The sequence below is a fragment of the Rhinichthys klamathensis genome, unplaced genomic scaffold (genome assembly GCF_029890125.1).
Source record: "Rhinichthys klamathensis goyatoka isolate OS25496 unplaced genomic scaffold, OSU_Roscu_1.1 h1tg000009l_1, whole genome shotgun sequence".
Lineage (NCBI taxonomy): Eukaryota > Metazoa > Chordata > Actinopteri > Cypriniformes > Leuciscidae > Rhinichthys > Rhinichthys klamathensis.
The window spans coordinates 2,919,799-2,937,500 of NW_026606562.1; the positions used below are offsets into that span (position 1 = coordinate 2,919,799).

General features: G+C 38.7%; 1 protein-coding gene across 3 annotated transcripts in view; it reads left to right on the forward strand.

Annotated features, from left to right (window-relative positions):
• LOC130093560 (metabotropic glutamate receptor 7) overlaps window positions 1-17,702 on the forward strand; it is a 216,922-nt gene that overhangs the window by 167,791 nt on the left and 31,429 nt on the right. For all 3 annotated transcript variants that reach the window (XM_056260572.1, XM_056260571.1, XM_056260573.1), the window contains one exon: window positions 2,189-3,124. In XM_056260572.1, the coding sequence (XP_056116547.1) occupies window positions 2,189-3,124 (936 nt within the window). The remainder of the gene's footprint in view (window positions 1-2,188; window positions 3,125-17,702) is intronic.

The window sequence follows — 17,702 nt, forward strand, 5'->3', positions numbered from 1 at the left end:
CGAGAGAGTCGGATAAAAAACAAAAAAACAACGACAGCAAGAAAGGAGACAAGATGGTGCAAGGAATATATAAGAGTCAGAGAGCATGAACAAGAAGAAAAGTCCTCTCATTCTTTCCCGTGCCTCTCCACCCCGACCCCCAGATGGGTTTCAGTGGCTAAATTAACTGCGCTGTCTTTCTGCTTTTGTTTGGGCGACAGAACGCTGTCCGTGTCCAATCAGCCCGGCTCCGGAGTGCGTCATCTGGATTGATGTGGCTTTTCATTACGGCGTCTCCAGGTGTCAGTCCGACATTCACACGGAAACAGCGAAATGCTCTGTGCTCCTGAAAGCAGACACGACCCAATAATAGCCAGGTGTAATAGAATATTACTCTGCTGCTAATTTCCCCTGGCTGTCCTCTGGTTAAGCCATCAATACCAGAGTTTGGGTGTTAGAGGTGTTTTCAGTCAAACTATCCATTGATAGTTTAATCAAGCATAAACAAATTGATGACAGAATGCTCTTAAAGGACCGGATCCCGCCTTAAAAGAAAATCTGGCCTCAAATTTAGTTTTGGGTGAACTGTTCCTTTAAACGAACAATTCCTTGTATTTTATTCTATATTTTCATGCAGGCCTCTTGTTGAAAGGGAATTTTCTCCACTGAATCCAAACCTGTAATCACTGCGAGGTTCACTCAGTGTTTTTAATGCTCTTTTATTATGTTATGTGATTTATTCACGGCACGCATTCCAAAAAGCGGCATTTCCCACATTTCTTTCGCCGCCCTCTTATTGCCTGTTTTCATTAAGATTCACCCGTCTCCATGGTGATTGTTGCCATGAAGGGCTAAAAGAAATCATTGGTAATCACACTGCAATCAGCAATGTTTGAATGAAAGGCATGAAATTCAAAGTGCATATTAAAGGAGGTATAAGGGAGTGGACGGAAAGCAATAAGCAGGCTCAAAATTATGCAGTTTTCTTTTCATCCCTGTGATCACACTTAAAAGCATTTACGCCCTTTAATGGGTGTACATAATTAACTTGTTAAGAAAACAAAAAGGGCATGTTGGTTCTGTTGCTCTTAAAGTATTTAGTCTGAAATTGTAATATAAATTCTTAAAAAAAAAAAAAAAAAGATTTGCATGACTTTGAAATGCACTACCAGTCAAATTATCTGATATTTTCAGAGACTTTTACTTTTAGTTTAACTTAGTTGTATTTTGTTTATTTTTTAATATTGTTTTGTTTGTTTTGTGGTTTTTTTTAAGTTTTGTTGTGGTTTGTTTATTTTATTTTAGTTGTTTTTTGTTTCGTTTTGTGTTTTTTTATTTTGTTTTGTTTTGTTTTGCATTTTCTTTTGTTGTGATATGTATGCATTTATTTTTTTATAAGGATTTTTTTTCAAGAATTTAATTTTGATTAGGATTTTTTTCTTCTTTATTATGATATAAGGGCCGATTAGTCTCGCGTAGCCAGACCTTCAGACTGACGGCTGAAGGTCTGGAATTCACAGCAGCTTTCTTTGGCCAAGGCCCGCCCATAAGGCCGTTTGACCGTCATGGCAAACAACTAATTACAGTTCGTTTCGTTCAGCGTCACGTTTCGGGGCGTGGAAATGTCCCCACAACAACAGACCGGCGTGCAACAAGTCAGTCAGCATAGAAAATCAAAGAAGGAGAAGAAAACTTCAAGAGTCTATGCCGTGAACCTCGCATACTTTTGAGAATCCTACGTTTAGCTGATCTTGATAAATGCTCATTGTCACTCATGTAAACAACAGTTTTTCTTACGCAATCACACGTCTGCGCTTTGTTTCCCGGCGGACCGAAAATAAACGCGACACTCGCGCCCCCCGGAAATCCGATAAAATTCAACCAATCAGATGACGACTTCGACATTCCTGAAGTGTTTCCAGTTAAGTGTACCATATACATCAGACGTTTAGCCAACGTCCCGTGGGCGTGACGTCTGAGGCTGAGACTAGGGCCGACGTATCACCCTGACATGTTCGCTTCATACCAAAAAAAAAAGAAATCAATTTAAAATTCAGAAACTCAAGACTCATAATTAAAGTGGTGCATTCAAGTCACTGTATGTGATTTATCAATTTCATTTATAAAAAAAAAGAAAGAAAAGAAAATCTACACAAAAAAATATCAATGTCATTGACCAACATGCTGGTTTGTCTCCATCTCTTTTTAGATCGATGACATGCAGTGGCCCAACGGTGAGATGGAGATACCCAGCTCGGTCTGCAGTCTGCCCTGTAAAACGGGTCAACGCAAGAAGATGGTGAAAGGCATGCCGTGCTGCTGGCACTGCGAGCCCTGCGACGGCTACCAGTACCAGTACGACGAGACTTCCTGCAAGCTGTGCTCGTACAACATGCGTCCCAACCCCAACCGGACGGCCTGCCAGCCCATCCCGATCGTCAAGCTGGAGTGGCATTCTCCCTGGTCCATCATTCCCGTCTTCCTGGCAATGCTCGGTATCATCGCCACCATCTTCGTCATGGCGACGTTTGTCCGCTACAACGACACCCCGATCGTAAGAGCGTCCGGGAGGGAGCTGAGCTACGTTCTGCTGACCGGGATTTTCCTGTGTTACATCATCACCTTTGTAATGATCGCCACACCGGATGTGGCCGTTTGCTCCTTTAGACGAATCTTCCTTGGGTTGGGAATGTGTATCAGCTACGCCGCTCTGCTCACTAAGACCAATCGAATTTACCGGATCTTCGAGGAAGGGAAGAGGTCGGTTACTCCGCCTAAACTGATCAGCCCGACGTCCCAGTTAGCGATCACGTCTAGCCTCATCTCCTTCCAGCTCTTAGGGGTCCTCATATGGTTCGGAGTGGATCCTCCGAACACCATAGTCGATTACGACGAGCAGAAGACCATAAACCCCGACAAGGCCCGAGGGGTTCTCAAGTGTGACATTACAGACCTACAAATCATTTGCTCTCTAGGATACAGCATCTTGCTGATGGTAACATGTACGGTATATGCCATCAAGACGCGAGGCGTTCCGGAAAACTTCAACGAAGCCAAACCCATCGGCTTTACCATGTACACCACTTGCATCGTGTGGCTCGCCTTCATTCCCATTTTCTTTGGGACGGCACAATCTGCAGAAAAGGTAAGGCTTGACTTCGTACTTGTTTACAATGCGCATCAGTTTTTTCGGTTTCAACTGGTACTTCCGTGTCGCTTGTGTTTGTCGATATTTCACAGAGAGAATTGAAATTCTTTCGTTATTTATTCACTCTCTTGTCGTTCTGAACCCAAGTGCATTTGCTTTATCTGTGGAAGAGAGAAAGGAGAAAGTTTGAAGAATCTTTAATCGTAATCTTAGCTCCTGAACGATGATCAAATCATAGAGTAGATCGCGTCCATCAACACTCTTCATGGGTTCGACATTTCATTCGGCAATGTTTGGCAGTTTTGATTTCTACGCCTTGAATATTTGATGATGGCGTTAGATTACTTGTGTGTAAGCAATGCTTCTATCCGCTCTTTCTGGGCTGTTTAACTCCACTTTTACACATACACTCACAAACTTCCCTAAGCATTTCCTCCGCGGGGGAATCCCTGCCACCATTTTGTAGTCTGTTCTACTTCGTCAAGTGGACAAGGAACGTTTATTTGAACAGACTAGAGATGCGCGGTTGGCGGTTATAGCCGCGGACTCCGCGGATAAACCGCGGATCGGGCGGATGACGTGACGGAAAAAAATATTTTAATTAAATTCGGGCGGGTGGCGGGCGGTTTCTAGTCTCGCGGCTGTCATCAGCAGCGCCTTGTATCAGCGGATGGCGGGCGGGTGCGGTTTTGAAAATTGGTCAAAAACGTTGGTGCGGATGGATGCCGGACGGATGATGAGTTTTGTGATGCGGTTGCGGATGAAATAATAGCCCATCCGCGCATCTCTAGAACAGACCCTCGACCCCTCGATTTTGACCAGTTCATAGACCAAAAACCAACATGATTATGATGTCAACAGCAACTTGCAGTCCTCGCACTTGATTTACCCACAAGTTATCAAGGGCTTAGTGCGTTCCATTTAAACCCATTACAAGGGTTCGCCAGTAGTGGGCGCTCGTGCAATGTAAGCAATGACGCACATCCAAGTGAACAACACAGTGGGAAGTAAGCGAGGGAAGGGCATAAAAAAGTGGACTTAAACGCATTATGAGATGCGTAACTGCGCCCCCTACCGTATAACATTGAAAATACAGATTGCCAAGAAAACTTGTCAATTTAATTAGGCTTTTTATTTTTATTTTAGTTGTAGTAGTTTTAGTTCTTCAACTTAAACTTTCAGTAAGTTACCAATACAATTTTTTTTAATTTTCATTAATGTTTAACTTTTTCATCTAGACTGAAAAAAATGGGTGTTGGAAACTATTTTCACTTAGAAATTGCTAGCAAATTTCACAAAGAATTACAAAGAAATGGCTAGTAACACATCAAATTAAACATTACATTTTTGAAGTAGAAAGACTGAAATAGTAATTGCTAGTTAAATGTACTCAATAAGCTTTATTTTAATTAATAAAAAAAACTAATTTAGTTTTAGTTAACAATGACAACAATGTTTAGTAGTAAATACTTTGTAGTAAGTATTGGGAGTAAATATTTTTATCTGATTTCATACAACAGTTCTTTCTGGTTCTCGAATCTGATTGGCTGAGAGCTTTTTCCAGCTGTGCGATACTCCCCCAGTATCAGCACTCTGACCGTTTCACCGTTTGTATCACTCCGCTTGCAGCGACTGTCATGGCGGTCGAGCAAATCCACCATATTTTTTAAAAATACTACTGTTTTTGTGTCACAAAATGTAGTTTTAAGAATTTTTTAGGCGAGAATGTAGTTATTTAGTATAATGTGAAACAAGTGATTCAGTGAAGACATAGACAGCGATGTTGTACAGGATTTTTGGCCAGGCACCAAAAAAAATTCCCAAAGGGAGTTCTATCAGCCAATAGAATCGCTTTCCGTGGCGGATTGAATCTTGCACAATAACGTGAAGGTAAAATGAACTGAAGCAGCATTAATGTAGATCTTTTACTGGTAGGCATTTTTTTCTTTGTAAAAATCTGATTTGCATCTTTTTAGTCTAGGCAATTGAAAGCATATTGGTGTGTAAGTGTCACCCCTTCTTTCATTTAGTTTTGGCCATTTTCCGGGGCGTGAATGTTTTACTCTCTATAATTCCCTTCAAGGCAGCTAAGAGTCTAACCCGGCGCATGCATGGTTTTCCACTCAATTTCAAATCCATTTGCGGGCTGATGTTGCCGTAATGGCTCTATTTTGTAATACCTGTTTGCAAGCTGCAGGCAATCTAGACTCCGGCTTTTGTACCTCTAAGATCATCCATTTTTCATCCCTTCCCGAAGAAATGAAAAATTATATTTCATCACAGGGAGAGCGCTGCCATCTCGGGGAACAGAAGGGCAAAGAGGTATTAATAGCACAGTTAAGGATCAGAATCAATGTCCCACAACAATCTTTTAAAAGACATTTATTTAGCATAAGGACATTTGCTCATTATCTGCATATGAGACGGACGGCTTGGCATTTTTCTCCTCAGTGCCGGGACTGAAAAGCAATTACCGAAATAATAGAGCCAGCTGATTTGACCCTGTACCGACGTCAGATATGATGACGGGCTCTGACACCAAAACATTCCTATTTGTTAGAACCTTTTAATTACGTTTCTAAGAAGACAGAGGATGCTGCTCTATGCCTTGATAAACATGCTATAGAGCGCAACAGTTCTGGAAGTCCCATTCATTTTTTTTTCCATAGAGGAAATTAGTTTTAACAGTAAGAGTGAGTGAGTGAGTGAGTGAGTGAGTGAGTGAGTGAGTGAGTGAGTGAGTGAGTGAGTGAGTGAGTGAGTGAGTGAGTGAGTGAGTGAGTGAGTGAGTGAGTGAGTAGAGTGAGTGAGTAGAATGAGTGAGTTAAATGAGTGAGTAGAATGAGTTTGTGAGTGAGTGAGTAGAATGAGTGAGTAGAATGAGTGAGTAGAATAAATTAGTAGAATGAGTGAGTAGAATGAGTTTGTGAGTGAGTGAGTAGAATGAGTGAGTAGAATGAATTAGTAGAATGAGTGAGTGAGTATAATGAGTGGGTAGAATGAGTGTGTAGAATGAGTGAGTAGAATGAGTGAGTTAGTGAGCGAGTATAATGAGTGTGTATAATGAGTGTGTATAATGAGTGAGTAGAATGAGTGAGTAGAATGAGTGAGTAGAATGAGTGAGTAGAATGAGTGAGTAGAATGAGTGAGTAGAATGAGTGAGTAGACTGAGTGAGTAGACTGAGTGAGTAGAATGAGTGAGTAGAATGAGTGAGTAGAATGAATTAGTAGAATGAGTGAGTATAATGAGTGGGTAGAATGAGTGAGTAGAATGAGTGAGTTAGTGAGCGAGTATAATGAGTGGGTATAATGAGTGGGTAGAATGAGTGAGTATAATGAGTGGGTAGAATGAGTGTGTAGAATGATTGAGTAGAATGAGTGAGTTAGTGAGCGAGCGAGTATAATGAGTGGGTATAATGAGTGGGTAGAATGAGTGAGTAGAATGAGTGAGTAGAATGAGTGAGTAGAATGAATTAGTAGAATGAGTGAGTATAATGAGTGGGTAGAATGAGTGTGTAGAATGAGTGAGTAGAATGAGTGAGTTAGTGAGCGAGTATAATGAGTGGGTATAATGAGTGGGTAGAATGAGTGAGTATAATGAGTGGGTAGAATGAGTGTGTAGAATGATTGAGTAGAATGAGTGAGTTAGTGAGCGAGCGAGTATAATGAGTGGGTATAATGAGTGGGTAGAATGAGTGAGTAGAATGAGTGAGTAGAATGAGTGAGTAGAATGAGTGAGTAGAATGAGTGAGTAGAATGAATTAGTAGAATGAGTGAGTTAGTGAGTGAGTAGAATGAGTGAGTAGAATGAGTGAGTAGAATGAATTAGTAGAATGAGTGAGTGAGTATAATGAGTGGGTAGAATGAGTGTGTAGAATGAGTGAGTATAATGAGTGAGTTAGTGAGCGAGTATAATGAGTGGGTATAATGAGTGAGTAGAATGAGTGAGTAGAATGAATTAGTAGAATGAGTGAGTGAGTATAATGAGTGGGTAGAATGAGTGTGTAGAATGAGTGAGTAGAATGAGTGAGTTAGTGAGCGAGTATAATGAGTGGGTATAATGAGTGGGTAGAATGAGTGAGTAGAATGAGTGTGTAGAATGAGTGAGTAGAATGAGTGAGTTAGTGAGCGAGTATAATGAGTGGGTAGAATGAGTGGGTATAATGAGTGGGTAGAATGAGTGAGTATAATGAGTGTGTAGAATGAGTGTGTAGAATGAGTGAGTAGAATGAGTGAGTTAGTGAGCGAGTATAATGAGTGGGTAGAATGAGTGGGTATAATGAGTGGGTATAATGAGTGGGTATAATGAGTGGGTAGAATGAGTGAGTAGAATGAGTGAGTAGAATGAGTGAGTAAAATGAGTGGGTAGAATGAGTGAGTAGAATGAGTGAGTAGAATGAGTGAGTAGAATGAGTGAGTAGAATGAGTGAGTAGAATGAGTGAGTAGAATGAGTGAGTAGAATGAGTGAGTAGAATGAATTAGTAGAATGAGTGAGTTAGTGAGTGAGTTAGTGAGTGAGTATAATAAGTGGGTAGAATGAGTGAGTTAGTGAGCGAGTAGAATGAGTGGGTAGAATGAGTGGGTAGAATGAGTGAGTAGAATGAGTGAGTTAGTGAGCGAGTAGAATGAGTGGGTAGAATGAGTGGGTAGAATGAGTGAGTAGAATGAGTGAGTAGAATGAGTGGGTAGAATGAGTGGGTAGAATGAGTGGGTATAATGAGTGAGTAGAATGAGTGAGTAGAATGAGTGAGTAGAATGAGTGAGTGGAATGAGCGAGTAGAATGAGTGAGTAGAATAAATTAGTAGAATGAGTGAGTTAGTGAGTGAGTAGAATGAGTGAGTGGAATGAGTGAGTAGAATGAGTGAGTAGAATAAGTGAGTGAGTATAATGAGTGGGTAGAATGAGTGTGTAGAATGAGTGAGTAGAATGAGTGAGTTAGTGAGCGAGTATAATGAGTGGGTATAATGAGTGGGTAGAATGAGTGAGTAGAATGAGTGAGTAGAATGAGTGAGTAGAATGAGTGAGTAGAATGAGTGAGTAGAATGAGTGAGTAGAATGAGTGAGTAGAATGAGTGAGTAGAATGAATTAGTAGAATGAATTAGTAGAATGAGTGAGTTAGTGAGTGAGTTAGTGAGTGAGTATAATGAGTGGGTAGAATGAGTGTGTAGAATGAGTGAGTAGAATGAGTGAGTTAGTGAGCGAGTATAATGAGTGGGTAGAATGAGTGGGTATAATGAGTGGGTAGAATGAGTGGGTATAATGAGTGGGTAGAATGAGTGGGTAGAATGAGTGAGTAGAATGAGTGAGTAGAATGAGTGAGTAGAATGAGTGAGTAGAATGAGTGAGTAGAATGAATTAGTAGAATGAGTGAGTTAGTGAGTGAGTAGAATGAGTTTGTGAGTAGAATGAGTGAGTAGAATGAGTGAGTAGAATGAGTGAGTAGAATGAATTAGTAGAATGAGTTCGTGAGTAGAATGAGTTTGTGAGTGAGTGAGTAGAATGAGTGAGTAGAATGAGTGAGTAGAATGAATGAGTGAGTAGAATGAGTGAGTAGAATGAGTGAGTAGAATGAGTCAGTTAGTGAGTGAGTAGAATGAGTGAGTAGAATGAGTGGGTAGAATGAATTAGTAGAATGAGTTCGTGAGTAGAATGAGTTTGTGAGTGAGTGAGTAGAATGAGTGAGTAGAATGAGTGAGTAGAATGAGTGAGTAGAATGAGTGAGTAGAATGAGTGAGTAGAATGAATGAGTGAGTAGAATGAGTGAGTAGAATGAGTGAGTAGAATGAATTAGTAGAATGAGTTCGTGAGTAGAATGAGTTTGTGAGTGAGTGAGTAGAATGAGTGAGTAGAATGAGTGAGTAGAATGAGTGAGTAGAATGAATGAGTGAGTAGAATGAGTGAGTAGAATGAGTGAGTAGAATGAGTGAGTAGAATGAGTGTGTATAATGAGTGTGTATAATGAGTGAGTATAATGAGTGAGTAGAATGAGTGAGTAGAATGAGTGTGTATAATGAGTGAGTAGAGTGAGTGAGTTAGTGAGTGAGTAGAATGAGTGTGTATAATGAGTGAGTAGAATGAGTGGGTTAGTGAGTGAGTATAATGAGTGTGTTAGTGAGTAGAATGAGTGAGTAGAATGAGTGAGTAGAATGAGTGAGTAGAATGAGTGAGTAGAATGAGTGAGTAGAATGAGTGTGTATAATGAGTGAGTATAATGAGTGAGTAGAATGAGTGAGTTGAATGAGTGTGTATAATGAGTGAGTAGAGTGAGTGAGTTAGTGAGTGAGTAGAATGAGTGTGTATAATGAGTGAGTAGAATGAGTGGGTTAGTGAGTGAGTATAATGAGTGTGTTAGTGAGTATAATGAGTGAGTTGCATGAGTGAATAGAATAAGTGGGTAGCATGAGTGAGTTTTATGAGTGAATAGAATGAGTGAGTAGAATGAGTTAGTGAGTGAGTAGAATGAGTGGGTAGAATTAGTGATTTTACAGAAAATGAATGAGAAAAACACTGCCGAAAGCAAGGCCATGCAGTCACTGTTGCTCTCTGTAGCCGAATCAAATACTCTTTGTCGCCGTATCACTGAACCAATTCACCCCATTTCTCTTGATCACTTAATTCACAAGCCTCATTATGCTTAACCCCACAAGAGGATGCGGCTTTTCAAATGCAAATGAGTCTGGAATCTGTGAGAGAAGAGAAATAGCTGTGGATTCCCATGACTATTACCTGAACCTGGTCAGGGAACACAGGAGATGATGTACAATCCTGAGAGGCGAACGGCGGGCTCATTAGAGGAGAAACAGGCTCATCTGCAGGCCTGACGTCAGCGGGCCGTCCCAGCTGAGCGGAGCTGTGACACGCTGGCCTTTGCTGCTTGTCATTACTTACCTGGCTAGAGTCGTGCGGAATACAAATGAAGCTCTTCCGCTGTGGCAGAGACGCGGGCGCTGTGAAGTGTGTGTGTGTGTGTGTGTTTATAGGCGTGTGTGAATGCGGGAAGAGCCGAGTTTCAGGCACAAAGCGAAGGGGGTTTTGTGTAAGCAAGTCTTCCCAGATCTCACCTAAATGAAAATAATGTCTTGACTCGGCTGCATGCGTGTGCAGACGCTGTGTTCGCTGTAGTAGCGAAAGTAAGGCACTTAGGATTTATTTTTTCAAGCCTGTTTTCATCTTAAGAACGAGTTCGGATACAGTACGGATCTGTGTGTGGATCAGAATACACAACGACGGAGTATTTCTGTGTATATATATATAGTATATATATATATATATTATATATATATATATATAGATGCACTTCTTGATGAAAATAACATCACAACATGTATTTCCATCAAGAGGTGCATCAATGTTTGGTCAAGATCTTGTATTGTCAATGCAAGAGTCAAGCACTCTGTAAAGTCTCCTCAAGCACATCCCAAAGACTTTCAATAACTTTAAGATCTGGACTCAGAGGAGACAATTTATGTGTGAAAATTATTCTTCATTCTTTCACAGTTTGAGCCTGATGAATCTTGACATTGTCATCCTGGAATATGGCCATGATGTGTCTTCCTACTTGATTGTTAAAGAAATTAAAAGCTACACACACCATCAATTGGGGTTGGAAGAACTGATGCCAAACATAACTAATAATCACTGCAATAATGATCCAATCATAGACTCTTAAGTATTTGCCTAGTTAAATCCTAACATGTGTGTGTGTGTGTGTGTGTGTTTACCGTCAGCAGTATCACGTCTCTCTAACGTGCCATCAGTGTGTGTTTTTCTGCTTTCTCTATGAGTGATAGGTTTGCTTTCTGCACACATCGCAAAAAAAAAAAAAAAAAAAAAAAGGTCTCAGCTCAAGGCTTATCTATTACATATGGCGAATTCACACCACAGTAATCTTTAAAAGATATCTAGCGTGGACAAAATGATCTTATTGAGCAGGGTGGGACCGCAGATGAATTGGTCACATGGAATCTGCTGTGGTGTTATGGTTTATTATGATGGAGTACGGTAAGATTTTGTTGGTGCAGACTTCATTTCGGACTGTTGTAGTTTCGTCCAAAGCATCGTAATACGAAAATCACAGTGAATCACATGAAGAAATATGAAAAATTCTGTTAATTTTTAAAATGAGGATTATTTAAGGACTATTTGAGGTTACTGATAAAAGCATTATTTTTTAATGAGAATTGAGAACGTTTTTCTCATTATTGTAATACAGTTGTAATGTTAATCCACTGATGGCGAGTCGAGGACGAAAACCTAAGTGCCGTTTTATTGAAAAAATGATTAAAACATGACATAAACCGGAGACTTCAACTTGACTTGAACAGAACATGACAAAACTCACCAACAGCGGGTTACAAAGACAAAAACAAAGCTAGACAACAGACTATGGCAGTGCACCATGATGGCTATATACTCAAGATCTAATGACATTACAAGACATGTTTGACAGCAATCAAAGAATTAACCAGAGCAAACACATGCAGCAAAGGAAGCACATGCCAAGATTACCTGAGGGGCAAGGGAGTCACATGACATGACAAGAAACATGACTATCCTTCTAAATAATGGATAATAATATCCTAAATAATATCCTTCATGACTACACTTCAAAGTAAAAGACATGAACATAAATAGAACTTAACAGACCTGACAACAATGAACAAAAATCCTATATTTATCAGTCTGTTGTGATTGGTCTACTCTGCTCTGATTGGTCAGATGACGCAGTCTGTTGTGATTGGTCTACTCTGCTCTGATTGGTCAGATGACCCAGTCTGTTGTGATTGGTCTACTCTGCTCTGATTGGTCAGATTACCCAGTCTGTTGTGATTGGTCTACTCTGCTCTGATTGGTCAGATGACGCAGTCTGTTGTGATTGGTCTACTCTGCTCTGATTGGTCTGATGACCCAGTCTGTTATGATTGGTCTACTCTTCTATGATTGGTCTGATGGCCCAGTCTGTTTCGATTGGTCTACTCTGCTCCGATTGTAAAAATCAGGGTTTCCGCGGGGTCATAAAAAGTCATAAAACGTCTTAAATTTAATAATAAGAATTTTAGGCAATAAAAAGTCATAAAAACGTCCGGTTTTTCCATACAAGGTCATAAATTACATTTAGCCACATCTTAAATTGATATGCTCATTCATTCATTATCGCGATATAATGTTTTCTCTATAAAATGATATTAAGAGTTCGATAAATGTTAGATCATGTTTATGCGCCAAAAGCGGAACGAAACTCATTTGAACCGCGCGCGCCTCACGGAGCGTTTATCCGCTCGGCTCAAAGTCCAAACGGCAGCGTAGCGCGATCAAGCTCACTAGAGCAGACGCGTTCTTTTACTGTCTATGGTTAACTTTGATCAGTCTCGATCACGAGATCCAGTGAGAAGCACTTGAATTCAGCGAAGAACACAAATGTCTCAGTGATTTAAACCAGTTTAAAGGCAGATGAAACAGCGCTGACGAACAGGAGAAACACTGTGCGCAACTATACAGTCAGAAAGCTTTTCCATCTACACATTTACATCCTTTACCATGGTTTTACTGTAACGTTAGCCTAGTAATATTAACTGCACCATGAAATGTGGGATACATATTGAATTGTATTATATTATTAATGTAGACAATGTATTAAAGGACTAATGGAATATAATTACAGTATTTATGTATTTAGGCTATAGCCTACTGTTTTTCATACATTTCATAAATATACGTGCCATCAAAGTCAGGCAACACAAACCTGTTTCAAGACTTGAAACAATATCCCCCATTAGCACATGCAGAAACTAAGAAATTAATTTTGAAATAAAGATATTATTTTTGTTAAGGAAAAAATACAAATGTTTGAATGTTCTACCTCAGATTTGTGAAATGTTCACCTGTTTGGCAAGTGTTTGTCATGATATGTTTTGACAATAAAGAGTAGTTTAAAACCACAATTAACGCTCTGGTTTCTATCAAATGATATGCATTTTGTGGGGTTGTGTGCAACACCACGTGATAACAGAGCCGTAAAACTAAAAGTTAAAACTAAGAAAGCCTTCAAAGTTCAAAGAAATAAAGAATTGACATTTATCGTCATAATTATCGATATTGACTGATATATTATCGTGATAAGTGTTGTGTTGTTCCTGTGTTATTGATACTTAGGAAAAGGGAGCCTTCAGTTTGTTACTCTTAAGAAAATGGAACCTTTAAATAATTAAACTTATTACTTTTAATGAAAGTCAATAAAAAAAAGACTTTTGAAAGGAAGTTATTTTTCGTAATTCGAGTAGGTCATAAATTTAAATCATATTGGTCATAAAAAGGTCTTAAAAGGTCTTAAATTTGACTGACTAAACCCTGCAGAAACCCTGAAAAATAAAAAACATGTTGTTCTTTTTTTCTGGCTGTTGACAGTATTTTCGATACAAATATAATGTAAAGTGAGATCCAAAACCTTTCACTCAAAATATATTTGGCTTTATCCAATGTTCAGATTTCTGTTTCTGGAAATGCATGCATGTAACTTTTAATATAAAACAATGATCTTAATGCACTGGGATTTAATCACCAGGGTCAATTATGGTGGTATCTGTTAGTTAACGTTTTACCCTATTCACCTGTGGTGTCTTGTCTTAATACAACATTTAATATTTAATTTAATTTAATCACCTCAATATTATCACAATGCAAAAAAATAAAAATACAATGTGATTAAAAATATATTTTTTTCTACTATGAATGACATCGCTGGAAGTTAAAAACAACAACTGGCCAGTGTAAGTCACTCTACCTTCATCCCTGTATATCAGTAACAAAAAAATCCTCTGAAGAAAACTCTTCCAAGTCGTCTTCAAACAAGCCCTGACTTTTTTTTTTTCATTGAAAATTCTCCCTTCAAGTCACACAGGCTTTGACTGTTTTGAAGCAGAGCAGCTTTTTGTGCAGTCTGTTGATTTTATGCTAACATCTGTAATTCTGTAGGCCTTTCCTGCTTGGATATAAGGTCTGAAAAGTGAAAGAAGCATGTGGCCTAACACGTCTCATATCTGCTCCTTTTAGCATTGTTAATTTCATCAAGAAAATTACTGACAACAAAAGTTATAAATTCAAACATACTGCTGAGACAACAATTCATTAGTAATGTGTTCTGGAAGATGAAAAATGCATAAAGAATTGATTCTTAATCACAAATTGCAGTAAAGGCATGTTAAGAAGGCAGAATTGATTGTTCTTTTATATGTGTAATAAACTGCTTGGGTCAAGTGAAGCACACACGACTTGATTCAATTCGTAAAGATATCTACTTATGCAATTTTCAGTTCCATATTGGAGTGTGAGTGTGAAGTTTCGGTCATTTGTAGTGGACTTGAGTACCATATGGATGAATATTCAATGATGAAGAGAGCCATCTCATGCATATTCAATAAGGTCGCTTTTTTTGCTCCATTGAAATATCTTTGGGCACTGTAATTTGCCATAGACAGCATCAGTTAATGCTGATCAGGACTGACAGTGGGTGTTTCCTTGATGATTTGCTGCAATATGCAAAGTAAGGAGTCAAGGTCTGTAAGGGCAAATCGAAACCCAACCTCAAAATAAAAATGGCCAACACGTCGACCAAAAACATCCACTTCCATGTTTCTTTCATAACGAATGCTTTCTACGAATGCAGTGCACGATGAAAATCAACAAATAATTGGCTTTACCTTCAGAAAATTTGATTTATAATCTCATAAGGTCAAACTGAATGTCATATGAGCATTTTTATTTTATATTCATTTTATATTCTTCCCCCTTGCCCCCCAAATTTGGGACGTTTCATGTTGATTTTAAGCACAACACATTCTGTTTACTGTCAATTACAATTAGAAAACTGTAACTGGACTACAGTGAGACTGATATATTTGTTAGATCAGGTAACAGGACTGAATGAGTGTGGGTGTTTGAAACTAGCTACTTTTCATACTAGATTAATTTTATGTTCAAATTGTCTAATAACTTTGTTATTGAAGATTAATGAAATTAATGGAAGGTTTCCCATTAATTTTATTGAAGATTGATGAAATTATTGGAAGGTTTCCCATTCATTCAAATGATTTTTCCTCATCTCAGTAGCTGGGGTAAGACAAGGTTAGTGTTTTATAGATCACCCAGTCTTGATATGTCACCCTCTGGGGAAGCCCTTGAGCATCTGTCAGACCCGGAGCGCGTGTGAATCCAAACAGCACACTGTGTAACTGTTAAAATGTGACCCAGTGGTCAGATTACAGCTGTGTTCTGCCTGATGTAGCAGCACTGTTTATTAACCCTCTTGCTTTCTCATCCCGCCCTTGTTTTCTCCATGACACCGCGTGCCCAGATGCTTTTTACATGAGACTAATAGGCAGGCTATATTTGACCAGACCATTAATCATAGCGGCGGCCAGGGAGACTGTCAATGGGTCCTAGGCTCTAAATGGTAAATTATCTTATCTCTCCACAGGCTAACCAAACAGAAGGGATATTTATAGACGCTCTCTTGGACAGGTATGATGTTTTACATAACCCAATGAAACCGGCTGTCTGTGATTTATTTTTAAAAGGTTAATATATAAATATAAAAGCTAGAGCGCCGTGACGTACATCTGTTAGACGGGAATTGCACTTGGATATATTCGGCATAGACTGCAGCTGTATGTAAATATACATGCACCACACATTGTATTATGTATATATACACATACATGTATAATAAAATGTGTGTGTCTATATATATATATATATATATATATATATATATATATATATATAAATATCTTACATAATGTAGCATTATTTGAGCCCACAACTATATATTTGTTGCCATATTGAATTTTATGGGTTCAGTATGTCTGCGCTTACAATGGAATTTAATGGGTTCAAATTAAATTTGTAAACGTTACATTTCAATAGTATAGTCAAAATATGTTACAATATTTTAGTGTGAAAATTTAGCTAGCTAAACTTTTCTGTGATTATGCAACTTTGTTTTTTTTATAAATTTTAAATTATAATCTTTATAACAGTTTTTTTCCTCCCATAAATAACGTTATGCCAAAAAAAGCTGCAACATGATATTATGAAAACTTTATTCTTGTAGGAAAATGTGTACTATTGAATCGTTCACAATAGCAGCAGGAACATGGAACGTTTTAATTTCATGTTAATTTTAAACAATACTTTTGGTTCATTGCCAATTACAGTTAGAAAACCGCAATTGTGCTATAATGAGACTGAATTGAACACCTCTCTGCTTCTCAAATTATCCAGACTTGGCAATTACACAATAATCATTCTCATTTTGGTACACCAGACACCAAGGCATCAAAAAAAAATACACTCGTGTCATTGCTGAGGTTGTGGTTTCCCTCTCGACGCGAGCAGAATGAATCGGTTTGGGTGCAACATGATGATTTAAGAAAACCAAATTCCATCTGTGCCTACTTTTGGATCACAATCTTTAGGATGTTACGTAGCTCATGCCAGGGAGGGAATGCAATGAACATCCTGTAAACAGCTAAGTGTCCACTTAAATTACAGTTGTATCAGCGAGTGAGTGTTAGCTATGCTTCAGGTAGTCAGTAGCATTAGTTTATCGTGCTTTGAGCAGCGTCGTCTGAAATGGCACATTTGCATGTATAAAAATGTAGCGTGCATGACATGAAACTGTGCCTCTTTTATCAGAATGCTGAAGCTTTCAATCAGCGCTACAGAGACTCTAATTTGTGGTTGATAATTACAGCCTGTTGGAAGTTGAGTGTCATTTGTATCACAGTTACAATGAGCCAAGTTCAGCTGTTTACAAAGTTTCAAAAAGCACAATGGACTACTCTTTTGGACTACTCTTTTGGACTCAATGGACTACTACTACACTTATATATTCTTGTTTTTATGGAGCAGCCTGTTTGTTTGTTTGTTTGTATTCATTCTTCAACTTCAGACACTTGTATATCTAGATGGATGGATGGATTGATTGATTGATTGGTTTTGTGTGTTTGTTTATCTTGCTGAATGTTTTATTCAACGAATTCAGACACTTATTTTGTCCAAATGGATGGATGGATTAAATGGATTGGATGAATGGATGAATGGATGAATGAATGAATGAATGAATGAATGAATGAATGGATGGATGGATTGATGGATAGATGGATGGATGAATGGATGGGTGGATGGGTGGATTGGATGGATGGGTGATTGGGTGGATGGATGGATGGATGGATGGATGGATGGATTGGATGGGTGGATTGGATGGGTGGAATGGATTGGATGGATGAATGGATGGATGGGTGGATTGTATGGATTGTATGGATGGATGGATGGATGGATGGATGGATGGAATGAATGAATGAATGAATGAATGAATGAATGAATGAATGAATGAATGAATGAATGAATGAATGAATGAATGAATGAATGAATGAATGAATGAATGAAATGGAATGGATGGATTGGATGGATTGGATGGATGGATGGATGAATGGGTGGGTTGTATGGAATGGATGGATGGATTGGAATGTTTTACCCTTGTCCCAGATCTAAACTTTCACTCTAAAGCTATAAA